Source organism: Scyliorhinus torazame, chromosome 13 (genome assembly GCF_047496885.1).
Source record: "Scyliorhinus torazame isolate Kashiwa2021f chromosome 13, sScyTor2.1, whole genome shotgun sequence".
In the NCBI taxonomy this organism is placed as follows: domain Eukaryota; kingdom Metazoa; phylum Chordata; class Chondrichthyes; order Carcharhiniformes; family Scyliorhinidae; genus Scyliorhinus; species Scyliorhinus torazame.
In genome coordinates, this window is record NC_092719.1 from 37,576,160 (window position 1) to 37,601,018 (window position 24,859).

Sequence of the window (24,859 nt, forward strand, 5' to 3'; positions counted from 1 at the left end):
CACTGGATTTCAAGCCACAGCTGAATGATGTGGGGAGGTCGCTCATCAGCCAGGGCTCCCTGCATGGTAAGCGTCCTGTCCACCACTGGGGTTAAAGCCATCGGTGGCAGTATGAGGCCCTCAGTGGGTGTTAATTGGGCAATTGGTAGTGGGACGGGGAGACCTTCCTGGGTTTCCCATCATGAACTTAATCAGGATGGAACCGGAGACATCTGGGACCCCAGCCACCAATGTTTTGTCTGATAAAATGCCCCCTTGCCACCAAACATCCCATGGGAAGGACAGAAGATTCTGGCAACACACACAGTAAGTACTTTGTCTTAGATTTCAGAGAGAATATGGATATTGAATTGTAGAACTGCCAGAAGCGGACTAAGTATAGAACAGAAAAGATTTTTATTCAAAGAAAAATTATACTAAAGAATTCTTTAAAGAAAGAACCAAAGGGTCATTCAAGAATATGATTAAAAAGTCAAACAAAATAGGTTTCTTTTGGTCTAGTGTTATCACCTCACTTCCTAAGCCCAGGTCATTTACAAAAATAATAAATAACAATAGTCTCAGCACAGAGTACTGTGGAACACCACTCACCAGGTTTTGTGCCGGAGAAACTTGCCTTTACCTTTGCGCCTTTTGTCTTCCGTAGTTCAACCATCTTTCTCAGCCATGTGGCTAAAGTCCCCTCAAAGTAATTTTACAATTTGTGTCTTATCAAAAATCTTTTAAATATCTACATAAACCATGCGCATAGCATTTCCTATCTAACTTCAATAATTTATTCAAATAATTCTATTCCTATATGATTTACCAGTTAGAAATCTATGCTGACTGGTCTAGATTAATTTACTTTTTCTTCAAAGAACATATCCTCCAGTAGTTTTCTAAGTATCACTTTCTTTTTAAGTATATTACTAGAAACTGCTCTAGTACATTTTTGCTTCTGCAAAGCTTTAGAAAATTGTAGTGACAGACCCCAGTATTCCTTTGCTAGATTTCCTCAGGATTCTCAATGCAAACAATCTATATGAAGTTTAAGTAGCTTTTTAAAAATGCAACAGTGCATTTTTGTTCTGAAAAACAAATTCTTAGACCAAACACCAGTGAAAGCGTACAAGTACAGCCTATTTTATAATTTAAAAAATTGCATTCAAATTTTATTTATAAAATCTGAAAGTTTAGATTAAGGAAGTCAGCAGATAGAAAATATTTTGTTTAGAATTAATAATCTTAGATTTATTATGTAACTTTCCATTCCTATACCATCTAAACAATTTCATACAAGACTGGTAGTCATTTTAATGTACAACATAACTTTATGAACACAACTCTTGACATTAATCTACAATTTCTTAAATTATTTGCTCAGGAATTATAAGAATAATGAAATATTTGATTATGTCAGGTGCCTAATGGTTACAATCGCTCCATGGAATTTGCTTTTTACATTCTACAACAATCAGAAAGTAAACAAAGCCATACCATTCACATGAAAATAAACACTGCATGTCTTGTTCCAGGATGAGAACAATTGCTAATCAATGGGACAATAAATATTCATCACAGAGCATTGGTCATTTTCTGCAAATAAATCAAGATTTTAGTTTTAAAACTCTAAAATATTTCAGTCCATTAACTAATTTGATTTTCTTCAAAGTGTCCTCATCACTCATCCCTACAACACAGGGATTGGGCAGACCAATCATCTAAGACTATCAGTACACTATGCTATCATACTTGATTTTTGTACTGCGAAGAATAATCAGTTTCGGCAATTTTATAATAGCTAAAAGTATTGTTCATTTGCAAGAATGGAATAAACATTGCATCTTAACTTTCCAATACTCAAACTATAATTCTTCAACAACAAAATACTAATACAGATCCTCCAGAAGAGAATACTTAACAGTGTCTGTTCGGACCACAGATTCTAAACTTTATATTCGCACAATTTTGACTATTGCAATTATTGTCCTTTATCACACAGGAACGCAAATGTCAATTCAGTCAGATATTATTAACAAAAACTGGCACATTTACATATTATAACACTGGCAAATATATAGAGCTCCAATAACAAACTGGCAGTTAACATTATTGGAAGATTACGGTACCTTGTTTCACACACTTCAAACGAACTGGGTCCTTACAATGTTTGATCACAGCCAATACATCTCTGATCGTGAGCCCAGACACTGCTGTATCATTGACTTCCAATAACAACTCATCAGAATGCAGTTTTCCATCCTGGTAGATAATTTTGTTCTGTTTCATTTCTCCCAGATACGAGAACAGGCCATTCTCTGCGCCACCTTTGATCTCCACATTCAGTTCCCCATCTTTATCTCTGCATATCACAGTTTCGTGGACTTTACCCGTCCAGTGACTTTTCTTTTTTAATACCTTGGACATCGTTGCTGCAATCAGCCTGCAGAGTCAACGCTCCAAAAGCGAAAAACGTGTGACAACTGGGGCGGGTGCAAAACTAGATCGGAAACCGGGCAGAGTTATCAGAGGAAGAGCCCGGAGCCTTGGAGATGACAGCGGAACATGCAACTTTCCTTGACATATCCATGGAGCCCCGTTTAATGATGTTGATGATGGTGGAAGAGTCGAAGAGTGAGAGGCCTGTATCAGTTTGCTTTTAAAATACACACACACACTCTTCACAAATACTCAGGGCGACAATGTATCTTCCCCCCCCCCCCTGCGCCGTCGTCCTCTGCAAACACGCATTTCAATCTCTTCCATGGGGTAAACAGCTGACACAGGCTGGGAATGACGACTGGGATCCTCCCCCATCTCTCACAAATTTTAGAGGGAGGGGAGGGGAGGGGGATAAAGAACAAGTATGGGTGAACGGCCGGCCCAGGGAAGCACTATGTGTCTGTGTGTTTGTATCCCCCGGATTTGTCCGTCTCACACACACTCATTTCCATCCACACACGGCATCTGAATCTGCTTCCAAGTTGCTCGAACTTCATTCGCGCTGCAGCCTCGCTCCAATCGCCAACAACAACCCCCGAGGCACGCGCACTGCGCACGCGCGCAGCCTCTCGCAGAGACCGTTAAACCGACGGCGACCGAAAGTGCTGGAAGGGCAGGGGCGGCCTCGCGCGATTTGCGTGCCAGCGGCTGCCGCCAGCCTCGGTAGCAACATCAGGCCTGCCAACCTGCTCCCTCTCCCCAGCGTTAATTCCGCTGCCGTCCCCATAAAGCGTCAATGGCGTCTTTTCAGTCACTTAAAATATGTTTTTCCCTTTCAACTGCGGGTATTCCCTCTACTTTTGTTGCCGGTCACGTACCAACAAGCACCCAGAATCTGCTGCCTGAACTGCGTTACGGGGTCACTCGATCGGTGCAAAATTGCTGAGTTAGTGACTTATAACCCGCTGCATTTTTCTGGGACTTGCCGTTACCCTTGTCAAAAAGAGGGTACCAGCAATGAGACGCATAAGCTACGTGGGGAAGCTGGGACTGTTTTCCGGAGAGGACCAACAGTTGAGGGGCTATTTAATATCGCGTTCAATGTAACGAGGGGTCATTTATCAAGTAGATTGGGAGAAACTGTTTCCATTGACAGGATTGTTGTAGGATGCTGGCTACAGTTGGGTAGGTCTGAGGGAGTCTTCATAGTCACTTATAAGTTAACTATCTTTATTGATTTATAGAACACGTTGCAAAAATACAGAAAAGGGTACAAGCTAAGGAGCTGTCCCCAGCTTGTTAGTGCAAATACTCCTGTCCAACACTCAACTATCTCTGGGTGCTGTTCATGTGTTATCTTAGATCACTGAGTGGGTGGTACTGTACTCGGTTCCACATTAATTCTATATGTGCCTGATCCAAAGACTACACCTCCCCCAATTCTTTATCCAATGTATTTGAAGTGACCATAGTTTACCTCATGTCTTACATTGTTGTAACTATGAAACATTAACACTTATTACTATGTTATCACTTCCCCTTCAAGTCCTTGAATTCAAAAGTTCAGGTGGCCTGGAGGAGGCCTTATAACCCTTCTATACCTCGTTCGCACTACTGTCAGAAGAGTGGTAGGCTCTGTCGCAGCTGGTTCTTTCTGTAGGTTTGGAGGGCGTTCTAACATCAATGTATGTTTTCTTCCATTGTTTCATGTTGAACTGAACTTGGTCGGTTCAGTGATCGCACTGGTTGGTGGTTGCGACCCTGACTCATTTCTTGCGAGGTAGACCAATGTTGTGTTTGTCTTCTTGCCATTTCTTTTGTTTCTGTCCCCATGTGCATCGTAGCAATGTCCTCTGATGTGGAGGGTGAACATTCCTGTGACTAGAATGAGATTTATTGGTACGCTTACCTCTGCAATCATGGTTGGTAATTGACAGCTGTGACAAGATTTCAGCATCTTTTATGACTGGCATGCTGGCTGAGAGTTGCAGCATATGCCGGTGGTTGCCGTGTCGATCTGCTGTGATGCGTTGGGTGTTCTGGATCACATACAGGTCACCAACACTTGAAATAGTGCAACACTATTTTATTGAATCATTAACTGTTTAAACATACTTAGACTGTGGGTTAATACGATACTAGCTTTAACTAAAGACCTCTGCCTCGTCCTAACCAGTCGATGCACTCAGCACATGGTGAATGTCTGTGTTGCAGGCTGTGAGCTCTGTCCTCCTAGCTAGCTGCAACTCGAATGAGGAGGAACTCTGATGCTCCCTGTCTTTATAGTGTGTGTGCTCTCACTGGTGATTGGCTGCGGTGTTGTGTATATTGATTGGTCCCACTGTGTGTCCATCAGTGTGTGTCTGCACCATGATATACTGGTGTATATTATGACATGCTGTACCATCATCGGAACCAAAGTTTGAGGCTCATCGAATTTCCAGGTTTTCTCTTACATGCTCCACTGGAGGCATCACGGTTACCTGCTGAGCTGTTGGCTTGTCTGACCATTGACGATTTTCCTGCACCTATAATGAGAATGGGAAAATCTGCTGTGCAATGAGAGAAGACAGTTCAGAGCTGAAGTCCCATTTAGGATATTCATTTTTATTTGAATACTTGAGAACTTGCAGTTCTATATGATTAAGAACAGTGGTCATCTTGACCTCTGCCGATTTGAGGAGGTCCATGGCTACACAGGGCTGTTCAAAAGAGAGAAAGGCGTGTAACGGATTACATCCATTTACTCAAAGATTTGTTTGCTGCCATGCCTTAGTGGTTCCACAATCATGTCTACAGCAAGAAGTCAGATTCTTCTGGGTCCATGAAGTGTGTCTGTTCTTCAAAGCTTTAGTCATGATTCTTTGTCCAACAGGACTGTTATGCTGGCTCTGAAGAATAGATTAAAATTTGTTAAATGGCTCTTGATTTAAATGTCCACATTCCAAAATGAGAAACCAACATAGAATCATTGAATTTACAGTGCAGAAGGAGGCCATTCGGCCCATCAAGTCTGCACTAGCCCTTGGAAAGAGCACCCTACTTAGTCCCATGCCTCCACCTATCCAAGGTCTTTGATCTCTCCCAAGAAGCATGGCTGTCTTCCGGGCTTGCACTCTCGACAATGTGGATGATCTTTCATCCTTCTCCATGTTTTAGAGTTTCTGTCTTGCTCTGTCTGCCATAGTGTCCAATCCTGTTGTACTGAAAGCATTGGGCTGAATTGCAGAACACTGATCTCGAATATGGGGGTGCTTTGCTCCACAGCATTGGCATGGTCGCTCTGCTGACCAGTTTCCTTAACCCGGAGTGTCCCTCTGTCTTTGTTGCTTAACTAGCTGAACTCTGGGTAGGCCTCTGCACCATGCTTCATTTTTCCCTGCTACAATCAATTGGTGGTATAACTGGACAGAAAGATAACAGCATGGAACCCTGGTTCAAAATACCATAACTTTACTTTTTTTTCATAAAATATGGAGGAACAGAGTCACAAGGCCGCTAATTAGTTTTAACAACAGGAAAAAAAAATTATTAAACATGAAAAAAATGGATTGTGATACAGTACTCCTTTACTCCCCTCCCTTAGTTTAACAAATTCACACCGATTTAAAAATTAACATGTTAAGCTACAATAGTCTCATTAACACAAAATGTCCCTTTTAAGCATATAAGATGTCTGTGGTAAGGCACACTCCTGTCTGAACCCAAGTGAATGTCTGTTGTCATGTGAGAGTACCCTTTAAGAAATGAGTGTTTAAGAAATGTACCTTTCAGAAATGGAGCTGCTCATGTTACTGGAGTTATATCAGAGTGTGGGTGGAGCTGAGCTCCACTTCTGCCTTTTTAGTTTCAGTTTGAGAAAGCTTGGATGTGTCTGTGAGCTGCACTGCTGTTGATCTCTGCCATGAAGGACTATCTCTTACTCATTTGGTAAATTCAGAACAATTATAAATGTTTTCAGTCTTTAAATGTAAACACTAATGTGCTCCTGTTTGAAGGTTTGTTAAGCCTTTTGGATGTTAAAAGGACAGCATACAGATTACTTAGTGTTGTATTCTTTGGGGGTGTATTTGATTTACTGGTTGCTAAGATATTCGCTGTTTGTTTTAAAAAGGTTAACCTGAGTTCATAGAATAAACATTGTTTTGTTTTACAAACCACTGGTCCATTTTCTGCTATACCATACCTGTAGAGTGAGCCGTGTGCTCCCCATACCACAATCTATTAAAAGCTGTGGGTCAGGTGAACTCATGATACACTTTGGGATTCTCTAAACCCTGACCCATAACACTGTGGATTTTGCCTCACAATCCGCCTAGACGACTCTTATGCCGTGAGCCACCTTGTCTCACCGAACCTCAGCTTCCGCGCAAGTGATTTCAAATTCCGTTTTCAAATCTTCTTTTGAATCATGTTTTCCCTCTGCTCCTTCCATCAAGGTTTCACTTTCAAATTTTGCACCTCTCCTTTCAGGTTTCCTTTGTCTGAAAGGCTTTTACAAGGTAGTTCCAACCACCAATTTCCACAGTTATTATAAATAATGTTTCCCATACTGTAGTAATTTCTCACAAACCATATCACTACTGCAGATATATTTCTGGTCTCTCATGATCCAATGCCTTTTCAACTCTCTGGACTATACTGAACAGTAATCTGTTCAAGTTCCCAGTTTCCTCTGTTACATTAACTCCAGAATTCTTGGAAACTTCTCTTAACTAACTAGACTTTTGATCTGTTTCCTTAATGATTACTCCATAGTGTGGCTTTTTCCTCTTGCAAGACTGAGAGAGCTGTTCCCTCTTTACCCTTCTAAAACCAACTGCTTCTAGCAGAGCTGTGAGAGATGCCTTCTCTCTCACCTCCTATCTACAACTGCAGTGAAACTAGCTAAATTTAAACTTAAAAGTTTCTCTACCTTACAAGACCCCAGTTGCTAAGTAACTACTGCTGGTTTATTTACTCTTCACTTCATCACCCTCTCGAAGCACAATAGAATCACAGTTGAAACCAACCTCCACACAAACAAACACCTTTGTCCTACATGAAACTAACTATAGGTTTTATACTTCCAGACACAGAAACATGAAATTAAATCCGCTTAAACTATACCTTTTTAAAAAATGTTTACCAATACAAATATAAATCCTTTTACACTACTTCTATCTTATTAACATCCCCTTAAAATGACTCTGTTCTGCTTCCTAAATTCTGACTGCCTAAGTGTATGGATTGCCCTTTCCACAGTTAGAGATTCTTTCCTTGTATGGGACCAGAGAGTGCATTGTCCGCTACTCCCACCACTATTCTGCCTCTAATAAATTCAGATTTTAAGCCTCCATATTCACAAAATTCTGTCATCCCGTGCAGAACTTTGATGAATCAATTGACAGGTTCTCTTAGCTGCAGGATTCACTTGTTAAAGTTAGCTCCTTTGAGTATTTTATTGCTTCTTAGATTTAAATCAGGGGCTGGTTTAGCACATCAGAGGCTGGTTTACCACATCAGTGGCTGGTTTAGCACAGTGGGCTAAATAGCTGGCTTGTAATGCAGAACGATGCCAGCGGCACGGTTCTATTCCCGTAGCGGCCTCCCTGAATAGGTGCCGGAATGTGGCGACTAGGGACTTTTCACAGTAACTTCATTGAAAACTACTTGTGACAATAAGCTATTATTATATGGTGGCTGGTTTAGCTATGGTGACTGGTTTAGCTCAGTGGGCTAGACAGCTGGTTTGTGATGCAGAACAAAGCCAGCAGCGCGGGTTCAATTCCCGTACCAGCTGAGAATTCTGAATTCTCCCTCCGTGTACCCAAACAGGCACCGGAATGTGGCGACTAGGGGCTTTTCACAGTAACTTCATTGCAGTGTTAATGTAAGCCTACTTGTGACAATAAAAAGATTAAATTAAATTAAATAAATGTCAAAAGGTTTTGGGCATGATTTAACGGAAAATAAAAGAGTTCTGTTGTGAGCAGGTTTAGCTTGTAGCACCGGGAACAACCCTGCGATCGAACAGGACTCTTTTATTTGATCGGGCCTCAGCTGGGAACTTACCTTAATTTTCTGCACAGAGGAGCTGCACTTAACAGTGCAAGAAGAGATCAGGGCACCATATTTAATTGCGAAAAGGCCCTCCCGTTCCTCCAATGTGACCCCCGGACCACACCTCCCATACCACAACTTACCTATTGGGGGGTCCTTGATCCCCCCCACACCCCACCTCATTAGGGCAGGACATCCCCTCGGCTTGATTCCTGGTGTGGACAAAATGCAGCCTTAGCACCGAGACCCTGCCAACCTGGCACCCTGACAGTGCCAGGCTGGCATCCAGGTAGCACGACCAAGGTGTCTGGGTGGCACTACCAGGGTCCCAGGCAGGCAGTGCCAAGGTGCCCAGGTGGCATCACAGTGCCAAGGTCCCACCCTTCCCAGAGGCTGACAACCCGGAGGCATACGATCATCTGGGAGACCCCCAAGTGCCATTCCACCTGGTCCTTGTTTGTGGAATCCATTGCTAAACTGCGTCTGGCTGGGATCTCCTCGGCGAGAGAATTTGATCTTGGGTGCTGGTTAGATCTGGCAAGTGCATTTTCAACTCTGTCAAACTGCACACTTAAACATGCAAACCCGCACATTGTGTGAGGAATCCAGATCGCACCATCAAGCGAGATCCTATAAGATCTCATAGAACATAGAACAATACAGCGCAGTACAGGCCCTTCGGCCCACGATGTTGCACCGAAACAAAAGCCATCTAACCTACACTATACCATTATCATCCATATGTTTATCCAATAAACTTTTAAATGCCCTCAATGTTGGCGAGTTCACTACTGTAGCAGGTAGGGCATTCCACGGCCTCACTACTCTTTGCGTAAAGAACCTACCTCTGACCTCTGTCCTATATCTATTACCCCTCAGTTTTAAGTTATGTCCCCTCGTGCCAGCCATTTCCATCCGCGGGAGAAGGCTCTCACTGTCCACCCTATCCAACCCCCTAATCATTTTGTATGCCTCTATTAAGTCTCCTCTTAACCTTCTTCTCTCCAACGAAAACAACCTCAAGTCCATCAGCCTTTCCTCATAAGATTTTCCCTCCATACCAGGCAACATCCTGGTAAATCTCCTCTGCACCCGCTCCAAAGCCTCCACGTCCTTCCTATAATGCGGTGACCAGAACTGTACGCAATACTCCAAATGCGGCCGTACCAGAGTTCTGTACAGCTGCAACATGACCTCCTGACTCCGGAACTCAATCCCTCTACCAATCTCATGAGGCGCGGTGAACCGGGTAAATCTCACTAGAGGCCTCTCATGGGATTTACTGGATACGTCCCATCCTGAGCCGGGCGCGGTGTGGCCGTTAAATTTTGTCCTTTATTACTTCTTCAAATTTATTGGATAATTCATTATTCCCAGTATGGCAATAATGTCATCTGCAATTGAGCCTAATAAGTAAAGTAATGTGTTAACTTGCTCTGCTTCTGACTTTTGGCTAAACCCGATGCGATAGCATGGTAGCACAGTGGTTAGCACTGTCACTTCACAGCGTCAGGATCTGGGTTCGATTCCCAGCTTGGGTCACTGTCTGTGCAAGGTCTGCACATTCTCCCCGTGTCTGCGTGGGTTTCCTCCGGGTGCTCCGGTTTCCACCCACAAGTCCCGAAAGACGTGCTTGTTAGGTGAATTGGACATTCTAAATTCTCACTCAGTGTACCCAAACAGGGTCTGGAGTGTGGCGAGTAGGGGATTTTCACAGTAACTTCATTGCAGTGTTAATATAAGCCTACTTGTGACACTAAAAAAGATTATTATTATTGTATCTTAGGAATCTTTTCCTTCGATGTTCCTGATTATGTGGTTAATCTAGGCGTTGGCTTTGTCTGAATTGATTTGCAAGTGCGAAATGCTGATCCATAGTTTAATTTTTTAATTGTAAGTTCTGCCTTAAGAGCTTTCTAAATTTCAAGATGGCTTCACCATTCACGGGGGACAAAGAGATTTCCGGCACTTGCCAGTTTTGGTGGGCTCCACTACAATGGGGTTTGCACTCAACTTAAAAAAAATCAACAACTGCTGCCTTGATTGACTACCTGCAGCATTCTCTTGCTGAACGTTTTACTTTAAAGTCACAAATTTGCCGAATCCTGGCCTTTGTTTTCTTTCAGCTGAGTTCAGAAGTCGAGATTCTCTCGTATTTTTTAATTAATTATCTTTTCTGTTTCGGAGTGAGCTCAGGCACTGACTCGGGGATTGGGTTTAAGTGACGGATTTTTTCAAACTATACTTCTGGCTCTGAATTATTTAAAGATTTTTCAACACCTGCTTTGGCCTGGAGTTTAAAATATTTAGTTCACCCCTAGTAGGTCTGTGGGATTAGAAGTTGGACGTTCAAAGGAAATTCAGTGGAGTTTTCCACAGCAATAAAGAATTTTTAATTTTTGCCTCCAGCTTCCAAACCATTCTTTGAGCTTTTTGTTGGAGGTTTTTCCTGTTTCTGGAGCTTCTCTCCAGGTCAGACTGCTTTGCTGAATTTTTTCTCAGTCTTCCAGCATTTTTGTTTTTCTCTCATTTTTTTGTGAGGTCTTGGGGTGTTCCACAAGCTACCACCATGTTGCAGGGTGTTAGTTGCAATTAGTTTGGTCTGAAAAAGCCTTTGTAGCCTTTCGTAGTTTCACTGCAAGTCTTTATTGACTGTTAGTAACCTATATATATATATATATATATACATTAAAGGGTACAAGGTAGAAGCTGTCTACAGGAATAGTGCCAGAAGACTGGAGGATAGCAAATGTTGTCCCCTTGTTCAAGAAGGGGAGTAGAGACATCCCCGGTAACTATAGACCAGTGAGCCTTACTTCTGTTGTGGGCAAAATCTTGGAAAGGTTTATAAGAGATAGGGTGTATAATCATCTGGAAAGGAATAATTTGATTAGACATAGTCAACACGGTTTTGTGAAGGGTAGGTCGTGCCTCACAAACCTTATTGAGTTCTTTGAGAAGGTGACCAAACAGGTGGATGAGGGTAAAGCAGTTGATGTGGTGTATATGGATTTCAGTAAAGCGTTTGATAAGGTTCCCCACGGTAGGCTACTGCAGAAAATACGGAAGCATGGGATTCAGGGAGATTTAGCAGTATGGATCAGAAATTGGCTAGCTGGAAGAAGACAAAGGGTGGTGGTTGATAGGAAGCGTTCAGACTGGAGTCCACTTACTAGTGGTGTACCACAAGGATCTGTTTTGGGGCCAGGCCACTGCTGTTTGTCATTTTTATAAATGACCTGGAGGAGGGCGTAGAAGGATGGGTGAATAAATTTGCAGATGACACTAAAGTCGGTGGAGTTGTGGACAGTGCGGAAGGATGTTACAAGTTACAGAGGGACATAGATAAGCTGCAGCGCTGGGCTGAGAGGTGGCAAATGGAGTTTAATGCAGAAAAGTGTGAGGTGATTCATTTTGGAAGGAATAACAGGAAGACAGAGTACTGGGCTAATGGTAAGATTCTTGGCAGTGTGTATGAGCAGAGAGATCTCGGTGTCCATGTACATAGATCCCTGAAAGTTGCCACTCAGGTTGAGAGGGTTGTTAAGAAGGCGTACGGTGTGTTAGCTTTTATTGGTAGAGGGATTGGGTTTCGGAGCCATGAGGTCATGTTGCAGCTGTACAAAACTCTGGTGCGGCCGCATTTGGAGTATTGCGTGCAATTCTGGTCGCCGCATTATAGGAAGGATGTGGAAGCATTGGAAAGGGTGCAGAGGAGATTTGCCAGAATGTTGCCTGGTATGGAGGGAAGATCTTATGAGGAAAGGCTGAGGGACTTGAGGCTGTTTTCGTTAGAGAGAAGAAGGTTAAGAGGTGACTTAATTGAGGCATACAAGATGATCAGAGGATTGGATAGGGTGGACAGTGAGAGCCTTTTTCCTCGGATGGTGATGTCTAGCACGAGGGGACATAGCTTTAAATTGAGGGGAGGTAGATATAAGACAGATGTCAGAGGTAGGTTCTTTACTCAGAGAGTAGTAAGGGCGTGGAATGCCCTGCCTGCAGCAGTAGTGGACTCTCCAACACTAAGGGTATTCAAATGGTCATTGGATAGACATATGGACGATAAGGGAATAGTGTAGATGGGCTTTAGAGTGGTTTCACAGGTCGGCGCAACATCGAGGGCCGAAGGGCCTGTACTGCGCTGTAATGTTCTATGCTTGCTGGTACAAACTAGACTAACTCTGGGTTTTGGCCATGTGCCTCTTACAGCACTGTGTGAGCGGTACTGTACTCAGTTCCACATTAACCTTATATGTGCCAGACACATATTACAAGAATTTGGTCAGAGATCAAAAAATAGATTTAGGATAATTGACAAAAACCCCAGGGGGAGAAATTTGGAATCTGTAAAGGTGGCGGAAACAGATCTCCAATAGTACCTTTCAAAGGGGAATTTGGATACTGTATGTACATAAAAAGGACAATATTTCAGGGCTCTGGGGTGCAGCGGAGCAGATCTAATTGTCTAACTGTTTCAAAGAGCTGGCACAAACACATTGGACGAAATAGATTTCTGTGCGATATGTTTCCATAAGGCTTTAAAAGTCTGGTAGTGCTTTAGTGTACTCTCACTGACGAGATAGTGGAATGATTCCAATATAATATGTTGAAAAAGCTCTGCAATCTTCTTTCCGCACTTGCTAGTATCGTGCCTAAATTAATGTGCAATCTTGTCATTTTTTGGGTGCACAAACTCATTTAAACATGTGAATGTTAATTTTGCTGCCTATCCTTATTTTGTGTGGGGACCTGTTAGAGTATAGTTTTATTCATAGTTTTATTCATATAGGCGCTAGTTGAATGCATTTGGTACAAGAGTGCTAAATATTAAAAGTGTCTTGGATGTGGGAACTCAGTCATTGTCTCATATAATGAATTAACCATTGTATTCCAGTATATTCAGCACTAAGAACGTATTGGTCTCTATCTATTCAACTAATCAGTTCTAGCAAGGTTTCCGCCAAGCTGTGTAACATGGAAAATGTTCGAAACATATCCAGACTGTGCATGCAGACGCTAAGCTAGTTTTGATAAGCACCAGTCAATCTTAAGTAATGTCCCATGTTTGATTAACAAATCATCCTCTAAGTAACAGGCATTCATTTAAACAAACCAGGAGGTCTCAGCTGAGAATTAGAAGCCAATGAAAGTAAATGAGGGATTAAACCAGAGATAAAAATTCCCTTAAAAGTAGGACCTTGTGGTCGAGGTTTTTGTTCCTAAATTTGTGAATCATCTATCTGTTTGTTTGTGTTATGTAATTTATTTTGTGTGCTTATGCTTTTTGCCATGTGCTTGGCCTTTATATGTATTGTTTGATATTTGGTTTCTATGTTTTTATTCAGTTCTTAATCAAGTGAGTAACTAACAATAATAAAGTTGTAGGTGGGACATGTGAGGGAGGGAGGCGGTCTTTGCACTATGTTTATATTTGTATTTGTGCTGTTTATTGTTATTATTATAAAATTATAAATGCCTCAATAAAATATTTTTGAAAAAACAATAATAAAGTTGCATTTTTGACACCTCGCACAAACCGGACTACCGATTCTTATTAGAAGGTAAAACAAGAGTCCCACAGGACCTGTTTATTCAGTTTATTCATTCAGTCCATTTCTTGAGTCTGACCATGCACTGCCTGTGCATTTGGTCAAAGTAAGTGTCCAAAGTTCCCAATTCTGAATGGTCCTGACTCACCTAGTGCAAAATCATACCGGAAACCCCGACTCCACCATCTCCTGTCCATTGCTAGACTATTGCCCTGATGGACAGCTGTGGCCACTTTAATTGTCTTCTAGTGTGAAGCAAAATACTTGTTTCCTACTTCATGTTATTCAAGAATTAAAGTATTTTTACAAAAACGAAATTGAAATGAAGTAGCACTACCACCCAGCAGAGGTAGTAATTTTGCAGATGGATCATATCCTATTTTCCTACCATTCTTCCTATTTTTGTAGCTGCTGTTACAGATATGATGGGATCATTGTTAATTCTATCACATTAGCTAATCTGGACATAAAATGAAGAAGAAGCTGATTAGATTAGGAAATTGATGCCTTAAAAATTTTAATCCCTACTTTAAAAATAAAATGTATATTTCTGAAAAATTATGGTATGTTTATTTATTTTTGCTTTAAAAAGATGATAAATTGATCAATGAAACATTAATTAATATCTGTTACCACAATAGTGCAGAAGAATCTTTAATTTTACATATATAATTTTGTGGATGTACCAAGCAGGGACCGTGTAGCAGATGAAAAGGACCATCATTGTGTGCCTCCCAAATATTGCAAACCGAGCTGCAAGCCTTTTCAACCACAGGAATTGCTTGTTAGAGAGAGTCCAGAATAGGACAGGAAGATGACCTTCAAATGCCATTATAATAAATTACTAAACAACGTGTATACTAATTCATATTAGGAAGCACTTTCCATATATCATAGTAGAAGGTCTTCCTAAATAGAAAGGCTTGAATTTATATGGCACCTTTTACGACTAAGCCAGCTCAAATACTTTGCAGACCAACAGTATTTTTGAAGTGTGGTCACAGTTGTAATGTAAGAATGAAATAAATAGAAGAAATAAACATCTCCAGGAAAGAAGGATGCATTTTACTTAGTGGACTGATAAAATATTGGTTGGGAAATTGAACACCATGCACATGCTCAGACAGTAGGATCTGCTAGGAAATTCCAGCTTTTGAACAGAATAAGCATTCAAGTCAAAGCATTAAGAGAGCACTCCAGTAAAATGTCATAGTTAGGTTTAATCATATTATTGCAAAATATTTAATTTTTAATGGTCTATTTATGTTACAAACCTTAATTTGCACTTTGGAAATTTTCAATCTGTGCTAAAATGGGAACCACAATTTTATGTGTATGATAGGATCCTGATTTGCATATTAAGAGGGGTCTACCACCTAAAACATGTGGACAATTTGACTACTCAGGAGCAGGGTCATTTTGAAGTGGCAGTGAGGTTCTCAGGCTAGTAACCAATGTATCACCATTTTAAATGTGTTATTGCAATTTGTAGAAATCACGACAAGGTAAAATTGAGCCCTCTTTCTGTCTCTGGGTTGAATGCACATTCTGAAGTTGAGAAAACTCACAACAAAAAGTAACAATAAATATGCAATTTGTCATCTCTCTGTTTAATATAAATGAGCACAGTACGAAGTCTTACAACACCAGGTTAAAGTCCAACAGGTCTGTTTCGATGTCACCAGCTTTCGGAGAGCTGCTCCTTAGGTGAATGAAGAGGTATGTTCCAGAAACAAATATATAGACAAATTCAAAGCTGCCAGACAATGCTTGGAATGCGAGCATTAGCAGGTGATTAAATCTTTACAGATCCAGAGATGGGTAACCTCAGGTTAAAGAGGTGTGAATTGTGTCAAGCCAGGGCAGTTGGTAGGATTTCGCAGGCCAGATGGTGGGGGATGAATGTAATGCGACATGAATCCCAGGTCCCGGTTGAGGCCGCACTCATGTGTGCGGAACTTGGCTATAAGTTTCTGCTCGGCGATTCTGCGTTGTCGCGCGTCCTGAAGGCCGCCTTGGAGAACGCTTACCTGGAGATCAGAGGCTCAATGCCCTTGATTGCTGGTGATTAACAGGTGGCATTAGCAGGTGATTAAATCTTTACAGATCCAGAGATGGGGTAACCCCAGGTTAAAGAGGTGTGAATTGTATCAAGCCAGGACAGTTGGTAGGATTTCGCAGGCCAGATGGTGGGGCATCTCCACATCATAATATAAATGAGGTACGGCCTCAAAACAACAGCTGCATTTTCACTGCCGGGATGCATAGCAAGTTCTGCCAGTCGACGACCCAATAATCAAAATTGCGCCCCCCCCCCCCCCCCCCCCGGTGTCTTTTGTCACTGTAATTGAGATAATTTTAGCAAGACAACTAGTTGAATATTGAAGGTTCATTATCACTTGCATTGACATAACAACCTAATTATCACCTCTGTTGTGTAGACAGAAAATGTTAACATTTTCATTACTTGCAGCTGTCAGAATCTATCGCAGTGGTTTGGGTGTAACATCGACAGAATCCCCAGGAGACAAAAACAAAATGCTGTGATGCTGAAAATCTGAAATAAAAAAGAGAAAATGTTGGAAATACTCAATAGGTCACACAGCAATACAAAACAGCTAACTTTTCAGTTCAATTACCTATCATCAGAATGACCAGAGCTGAGAGCTCATGCCATATTAAATGCTAACAGACACCACAAATTCACCAGAGCCAGACCTCACATTTAATCCCAGTTGGATCAAACCTCAATTCTGCCTTCCACCTGCCTTAAAGGAAAGTACCCTCCACCTCATCGTTATACCAGATAAAAAGATCTCCAGAATGTTTCCAAACTTCAGCATCTCCACGGCAATACAGTCAAACTCTAAGGCCCCCATATCAGTTCTGCCAAACTCCATGATTATTTTCCAGTGCTCCAAAGCCCAAGAACATCCCCAGTACAATTAAATCCTGGGGTGATCCTCATTGATGCTTAATGCAGGACTCCCACAATTGCAGCAAATCTGCATTTCTCTTCACCATTACTGCTGATACTTCCATTTGGTGCCTTTCACATTACATCTTGCTATGTATTCCCAATATTAAAATAAGAGATAAACAATAAATGATAAACTGAGAAGAGATGTGCATATGATAGATGGGGGAGGCACTGGCATAGTGGTATTGTCACTGGACTAGTAATCCAGAGACCCAGGGTAATGCTTTAGGGACCTGGGTTTGAATCCTACCAGGTGGAATTTGAATTCAATAAAAATCTGGAATTAAAAGTCCAATGAAGACCATGAAACCAAGGTTAATTGGCATAAAAACCCATCTGGTTCACTAATGTCCTTTAAGGAAGGAAATCTGTCATTCTTACCTATAATCTTTATTGTCACAAGTAGGCTAACGTTAACACTGCAGTGAAGTTACTGTGAAAAGCCCTTAGTTGCCACATTCCGGCACCTGTTCGCATACACAGAGGGAGAATTCAGAATGTCCAAATTACCTAACAGCACATCTTTCGGGACTTGTGGGAAGAAACTGGAGCACACGGAGGAAACCCATGCAGACACAGGGAGAACGTGCAGACTCCGCACAGACAGTGACCCAAACGGGAATCGAACCTAGGACCCTGACGCTGTGAAGCAACATTGCTAACCATTGTGCTACCTTGGCCTACATATGATTCAAGACCCACAGCAATGTGGTTGACTCGTAAATGCTCTTAGGGATGGTCAATAAATGCTGGCCCAGCCAGCAACACCCGCATCCCATGAACGAATGTAGATGCCACTCATTTACAGTTTTCACAATGGTGATGGGGGTGTTCTAAAATAACATACTCAAAAACCAGCAAAAATTTAAGATAAAAGAATAAAATTAATTTATGAGTTATTGTCACTGGATTGGCAATCCAGAGATCCAGGGTAATGCTCTGAAGACCTAGGTTTGAATTCCATCAGGGAACATGGTGGAATTTGAATTCAATAAAAATCTGGAATTAAAAGTCTAATGAGGACCATGAAACCAAAGTTGATTGTCGTAAAATCCCATCTGGTTCACTAATGTCCAGTAGGGAAGTAAATCTGACATCCTTACCTGGACTGGCCTGCATGTAAATCACAGCCTCAATGTTATGCTGTATATGGTTTGAGCACTCCAATTGACCAGAAACTCAACTGTACCAGCTACATAAGAGCTGTGGTAGAAGAACAGGTCAGAGGCTGGGAATTCTGTGATGAGTGATTCAACTCCTGCCTTTCCACCACAAAGAAGGTACAAATCTGGAGTGTGCTGAAATGCTCTCCGCTTGCCACCAGATTAGTGTAGTGGCAGTAACACTCAAGAAGCTTGACACAATCTAAGTGTCAATTCAGGACAAGGCAGTCTGCAAGATTGGCAGCTCATACATCATGTTAAACATTCACTCCCTCTACCATAGGTGCAACGTGGCTGTCATGTGGACCATCTGCACAAAACGCTGCAGAAATTTGCCAAAGCTCCTTTGATGGTATCTCTCAAACCTGTGACTTCTACCACCTGGAATAAGGACACCAAGGAAATGGGAACAACATAATCTCCAAGCTCCACTCCAAATCACACAGCACCCCATTTTGAAATATATTATTATTCTTTTATCATTGCTGTGTCAAAATCCTGGAACCTCCAAATTAACTGCACTGCAGAAGTACCTTCACTGCATGCACTGCAGTTGTTCAAGAAGATGGCTTACCGCCACCTTATCAAGGACAATTAAGGGTGCACAATAAATTCCAGTCTTGCCAGTGATGCCCATATCCAATATTTATTTATTTTTTATTGCTATAAAACAGTGAATTCCTTAACTCAATGGGCGCGATCTAACGTTTTCTGCGCTGAGAAGCTCCTTTCGCCGACATCCCAATCTCTGGAGCCCCCTACACAACCCCCGACTTCCCCCAATCCCCAACTCACTATGGTTGGGCTCTGGGCAGGGTGGTACCCTAGGCAGGGTGCCCAGGTGTCACTGGCAGGGTGCCAGGCTGGCAGTGCCAAGTTGCCCGGGTGGCATCTTGCCCACGCCAGGGAATGGGACCGGGCGTGCCCTGCCTTTATAAGATGGGGTGCAGGCAGGGGGCTCAAGGACCCCCTGATTGGTAAGTTGGGGAGAGTGCGGAGGCCGTGGTGGGGGCTTTAGAGATTGGAGCACCATTTTTAAATGGCGCCCGATCTCTTCCTGCACTGGTGAGCGAAGTTCGTTCGTGCAGGAAAGGGAACTAAATGTGGCCTTGGTGGGGCGTTCCTCATTGAGGCCCAGAAATGAAGCAGAGTCCCGTTTAATAGCGGGGCCATTTACGGCCCTGCCAGCACCGGGAAACTCCTGGCTAAATGCGCTCGACACAGGACTCTTTCATTTCTGTTAAATCGCACCCAATGCCTTTGATTCCAGGACTAGCTTTATTATTGTTTCTAATATAGTTGAGATTATAAAGTATTCTGAATGTGACACTGGAACCTATTTTTTAATCATGAGAATCAATAGCTGGAAAGATTTTCTTCATTCTTTGTAGCTTAAGTTAAAGTTTGTTTTAAAAGTGACTTTACTGACAAAACTATAGTCAAGAAATTTCAAAAAACGCATACATTCTGAGTTAGGTATTTTTAATTTTAATTTTTTTCTATTGGGGCATAATTTCAACATATGTATTTTATTAATTATATATGCAACTTTTTTTGAAATAAATATATTTATTCAAATTTTTCAACAGATTTTCAACAAACCCTCCCAACAAAAAGAAAGAAACAAGAACACAACAATCAAAAATTATACAAAGATTATACATTGGATTTCCCCCATATACAATAACCCCCCATATGACATTTAAAAGCACCAAAAGGGAAGTCCCCCCCACCCACCCAAACCCCCCCCCCAAAAGAACCCCCCCCACCCCTGGGCTGCTGCTGCTGCTGACCTCCTCCTAACGCTCCGTGAGATAGTCTAGGAACGGTTGCCACCGCCTGAGGAACCCCTGCACAGACCCTCGCAAGGCAAACTTTATCCTCTCCAGCTTGATGAACCCTGCCATGTCATTGATCCAAGCTTCCACACCAGGGGGCTTCGCATCTTTCAATAATAGCAAAATCCTCCGCCAGGCTACCAGGGACGCAAAGGCCAGAACACCGGCCTCTTGCGCGTCCTCCACTCCCGGCTCGTCCGTTACCCCAAATAATGCCAACCCCCAGCTCGGCTTGACCCGGGCTTTCACCACCTTGGACATAGTCCTCGCAAAACCCCTCCAAAACCCATCCAGTGCCGGGCACGACCACAACATATGGACGTGATTTGCTGGGCTTCCCGAGCACCTCCCACATCTGTCCTCCACCCCAAAGAAGCTACTCAAACTCGCCCCTGTCATATGCGCTCTGTGAGTAACTTTGAACTGTATTAGGCTGAGCCTGGCGCAAGAGGAGGAAGAATTAACCCTACTCAGGGCATCAGCCCACAGACCCTCATCTATCTCCTCCCCAAGCTCCTCCTCCCACTTGCCCTTTAACTCCTCCACCGAGGCCTCCTCCTCTTCCTTCAGCTCCTGGTAAATCGCCGAAACTTTGCCTTCTCCAACCCATACACCTGAAATCACCCTGTCCTGAATCCCCTGTGCCGGGAGCAGCGGGAATTCCCTCACCTGCCGCCTCACAAACGCCCTCACTTGCATGTACCTGAAAGCGTTTCCCGGGGGGTAACCCAAACTTCTCCTCCAGCGCCCCCAGGCTCGCAAACGTCCCATTGATGAACAGGTCCCCCATTCTTCTAATCCCTGCCCGATGCCAGCTCTGAAATCCCCCGTCCATCCTTCCAGGGACGAACCGATGATTCTCTCGAATCGGGGACCAAACCGAGGCTCCCACCTCGCCCCTGTGTCGCCTCCACTGCCCCCAGATCTTCAACGTCGCCGCCACCACCAGACTCGTGGTGTACCTTGTCGGTGAGAGCGGCAGCGGTGCCGTCGCCAGCTCCCTCAGGCTCATGCCCACACAGAACGCCATCTCTAACCACTTCCACGGCGCTGCCTCTCCCTCCATTACCCACTTACGGAGCATCGCCACATTGGCTGCCCAATAACAGCCGCACAGATTCGGCAGCGCCAGCCGCCCCCTGTCCCTGCTATGCTCCAGAAACACTCTCTTCACCCTCGGGGTCTTATTCGCCCACACAAAACCCATGATGCTCCTACTTACCCGTTTGAAAAAGGCCTTGGGGATCATAATGGGAAGGCACTGGAACACAAAGAAAAACCTCAGGAGGACCGTCATTTTGACCGACTGCATCCTACCCGCTAGTGAGAGTGGCAGAACATCCCATCTCTTAAAATCCTCCTCCATCTGCTCCACCAACCGCATCAAATTGAACTTGTGCAGGGCCCCCCAACTCCTAGCTACTTGGATCCCTAGGTACCGAAAGCTCCTTTCCACCCTCTTCAGCGATAGCTCGTCTATCCCCCTTCCCTGGTCCCCTGAATGCACCACAAAGAGCTCACTCTTCCCTACGTTTCGTTTATACCCCGTAAAGTCCCCAAACTCCCTTAGGATCCGCATGACCTCCGCCATCCCCTCCACTGGATCTGCCACATACAGCAACAGGTCGTCAGCATACAATGACACCCGGTGTTCCTCTCCCCCCCCCGGACCAGTCCCCTCCATTTCCTGGACTCCCTTCGTGCCATGGCCAGAGGCTCAATTGCCAGTGCAAACAACAAGGGGGACAGGGGGCACCCCTGCCTCGTCCCCCGGTACAGCCAAAAGTATTCCGACCTCCGCCGATTCGTAGCCACACACGCCACCGGGGCTCTATATCGTAGCCTGACCCAGCTGATGAACCCCTCCCCGAACCCAAACCTCCGCAACACTTCCCAAAGATACTCCCACTCCACCCGGTCAAAGGCCTTCTCCGTGTCCATAGCTGCCACGACCTCTGTTTCCCCCTCCACCGGGGGCATCATAATCACATTGAGGAGCTTCCGCACATTTGTATTCAATTGCCTACCCTTCACAAATCCCGTCTGGTCCTCATGAATCACCCCCGGGACACAGTCCTCAATCCTCGTAGCCAGCACCTTCGCCAGCAACTTAGCATCAACATTGAGGAGTGAGATCGGTCTATACGACCCACATTGCAATGGATCTTTGTCCCGCTTCAGGATCAAAGAAATCAGCGCCCTAGACATTGTCGGGGGCAAGGTCCCCCCCCTCCCTTGCCTTATTGAAAGTCCTCACTAGCAACGGGCCCAGCAAGTCCACGTATTTCCTGTAGAATTCAACCGGGAACCCATCTGGCCCCGGGGCCTTTCCCGCCTGCATGCTCCCCAATCCTTTAACCAGCTCCTCCAGCCCAATCGGCGCCCCCAAACCAACCACCTCCTCCTCCTCCAACTTCGGGAACCTCAGCTGATCTAAGAATCGTCGCATCCCCTCCTCCCCCGCTGGGGGCTCAGACCTGTACAGATCCCCATAGAAGTCCCTAAATACCTTGTTTATTCTCACCGCACTCCGCACCGTATTCCCCCCTCTATCCTTAACTCCACCAATCTCCCTCGCTGCCTCCCTCTTACGAAGCTGGTGTGCCAGCATCCGACTCGCCTTCTCCCCATACTCATACGTCGCCCCCTGCGCATTCCTCCACTGTGCCTCTGCTTTCCCTGTGGTCAACAGGTCGAACTCTGTCTGGAGGTTCCGTCGCTCCCTGAATAGTCCCTCCTCGGGGGCCTCTGCATACCTCCTGTCCACCCTTAAAATCTCCCCCACCAACCTCTCCCTCTCCCTCCCCTATCTTTTCTCTCTGTGGGCCCTAATGGAGATTAGCTCTCCCCTGACCACCGCCTTCAGCGCCTCCCAGACTACCCCCATCTGCACCTCCCCATTGTCGTTGGCCTCCAAATATCTTTCAATGCACCCCCGCACCGGCCCGCACACCTACTCATCCGCCAATAGTCCCACATCAAGGCGCCACAGTGGGCGCTGGTCCCTCTCCTCCCCCAACTCCAGCTCCACCCAGTGCGGGGCGTGGTCCGAGATGGCTATGGCCAAATATTCCGTTCCCTCCACTTTCGGGATTAGCGCCCTACTCAAAATGAAAAAATCTATCCGGGAGTAGGCTCTATGGACGTGGGAAAAGAAGGAAAATTCCCTGACCAGCGGCCTGACAAACCTCCATGGATCCACTCCCCCCATCTGGTTCATAAACCCTCTGAGCACCTTGGCCGCAGCAGGCCTCTTACCCGTCCTGGACCTAGAGCGGTCCAGTGCTGGGTCCAGCACCCTGTTGAATTCTCCCCCCCCCCCCCCCCATTACAAAGCTTCCTACCTCCAGATCCGGAATCCGACCCAGCATGCGTTTCATAAATCCGGCATCATCCCAATTCGGGGCATATACGTTCACCAGTTCCACCCGCACCCCCTGCAACCTACCGCTCACCATCACATATCGACCTCCATTATCCACTACAATATTCATTGTCTAACAACACCCGTTTCCCCACCAGTATTGCAACCCCTCTGTTCTTCGCATCCAGCCCTGAATGGAAGACCTGCCCTACCCATCCCTTTCTCAGCCTAACCTGATCTGCCACCTTCAAATGTGTCTCCTGGAGCATAACCACGTCTGCCTTCAGTCCCTTTAAGTGCGTGAACACCCAGACTCGCTTGACCGGCCCGTTCAGGCCCCTCACATTCCAAGTTATCAGCCGGATTGGGGGGCTATTCGCCCCCCCACCCCCCTGCCGACTAGCCATCTCCTTTTCTAGGTCAGCCACGTGCCCGCGCCTCCCGCACCCTCCAGTCCCCCAGGCGGCGGACCCCCGCCCTGACCACCTCTCCTACTTCCAGCTCCCCTTTGGGCAATGCAGCAGCAACCCTGTTCCCCCCCTCCCCCCGCTAGATCCACATCTAGCCATTTTGCTCCCCCCATGACACTTCCGTAAGTCAGCTGACACCTGCTGGCCCCGGCCTCTCCCACCATTCCATCGACCCCCCAGTGTGAGAATCCCCCCTCTCCTTGGCAGTCAGTGTGCGCTCCTCTCCAGCACCACCCTCCCCCCCCGGCCCCACCCCCGTCCTTCCCTAACGCGGGAAAAAGCCCGTGTTTTCCTGAGCCGAACCCGCCCCCTCTGGTGCAGCTCCTTTTTGCGGCCTTACCCCAATTCCCCATCCACGGGCCTCCACTCCCCCTCTTCCTCCGTGGGGGCCTGCCCCTCCAACACCGACGCCCACACTCTCACACAGCCCCCACATCAAATCCATTCACCCAATCCCACCCAGCACTCAAACCAAAAGAACATTCCCCAAACGTAATAAACACAGTGAACACAGTAAACACCCCCCACGACAAACCCTCAATTTGAGTCCAACTTTTCAGTCTGTATAAAGTTCCATGCCTCATCGGGCGTTTCAAAATAGCGGTGCCGATCTTGGAACATGACCCACAATCGCGCAGGCTGCAGCATACCGAACTTCACCCCCTTCCGATGGAGCACCGCCTTAGCCCGATTGAAACCAGCTCTCCTCTTAGCCACCTCCACACTCCAGTCCTCGTAAATTCGGATCTCCGTGTTCTCCCACCTGCTGCTCCGCTCTTTTTTGGCCCATCTCAGGACACACTCTCTGTCCATAAAGTGGTGGAACCTCACCACTACAGCCCTTGGCGGCTCGTTGGCTTTGGGTCTCCTTTCCAGGACCCGATGAGCCCCATCTAGCTCCAGGGGCCTCGGGCCCCTCCACACCTTCAGGGAGTCCCAGAATCCGAAGATTCTTCCTCCTCGACCTATTCTCCAGGTCCTCGAATTTCTCCGCCCACCTCTTGTGCAGCGCCTCGTGCGCCTCCT

The 24,859-nt window shown here is 45.0% G+C and overlaps 1 protein-coding gene and 1 long non-coding RNA gene across 19 annotated transcripts in view; both read right to left on the bottom strand.

Annotated features, from left to right (window-relative positions):
- Window positions 1-3,152, bottom strand: part of magi2a (membrane associated guanylate kinase, WW and PDZ domain containing 2a) — a 1,087,579-nt gene extending 1,084,427 nt beyond the window's left edge. For 4 of the 18 annotated variants that reach the window (XM_072471376.1, XM_072471377.1, XM_072471359.1 and 1 more), the window contains exon 1: window positions 2,112-3,144. In XM_072471376.1, the coding sequence (XP_072327477.1) occupies window positions 2,112-2,409 (298 nt within the window). In that variant the 5' untranslated portion in view covers window positions 2,410-3,144. Of the gene's footprint in view, window positions 1-2,111 lie in introns of all 18 variants that reach the window. The other 14 variants (XM_072471362.1, XM_072471356.1, XM_072471355.1 and 11 more) reach the window with 7 other exon arrangements.
- A 13,196-nt stretch (window positions 3,153-16,348) lies between these two features.
- Window positions 16,349-24,859, bottom strand: part of LOC140387679 (uncharacterized) — a 76,419-nt gene continuing 67,908 nt past the window's right edge. The window contains exon 3 of the long non-coding RNA XR_011933937.1: window positions 16,349-16,575. This is a non-coding gene — a long non-coding RNA (uncharacterized lncRNA). The remainder of the gene's footprint in view (window positions 16,576-24,859) is intronic.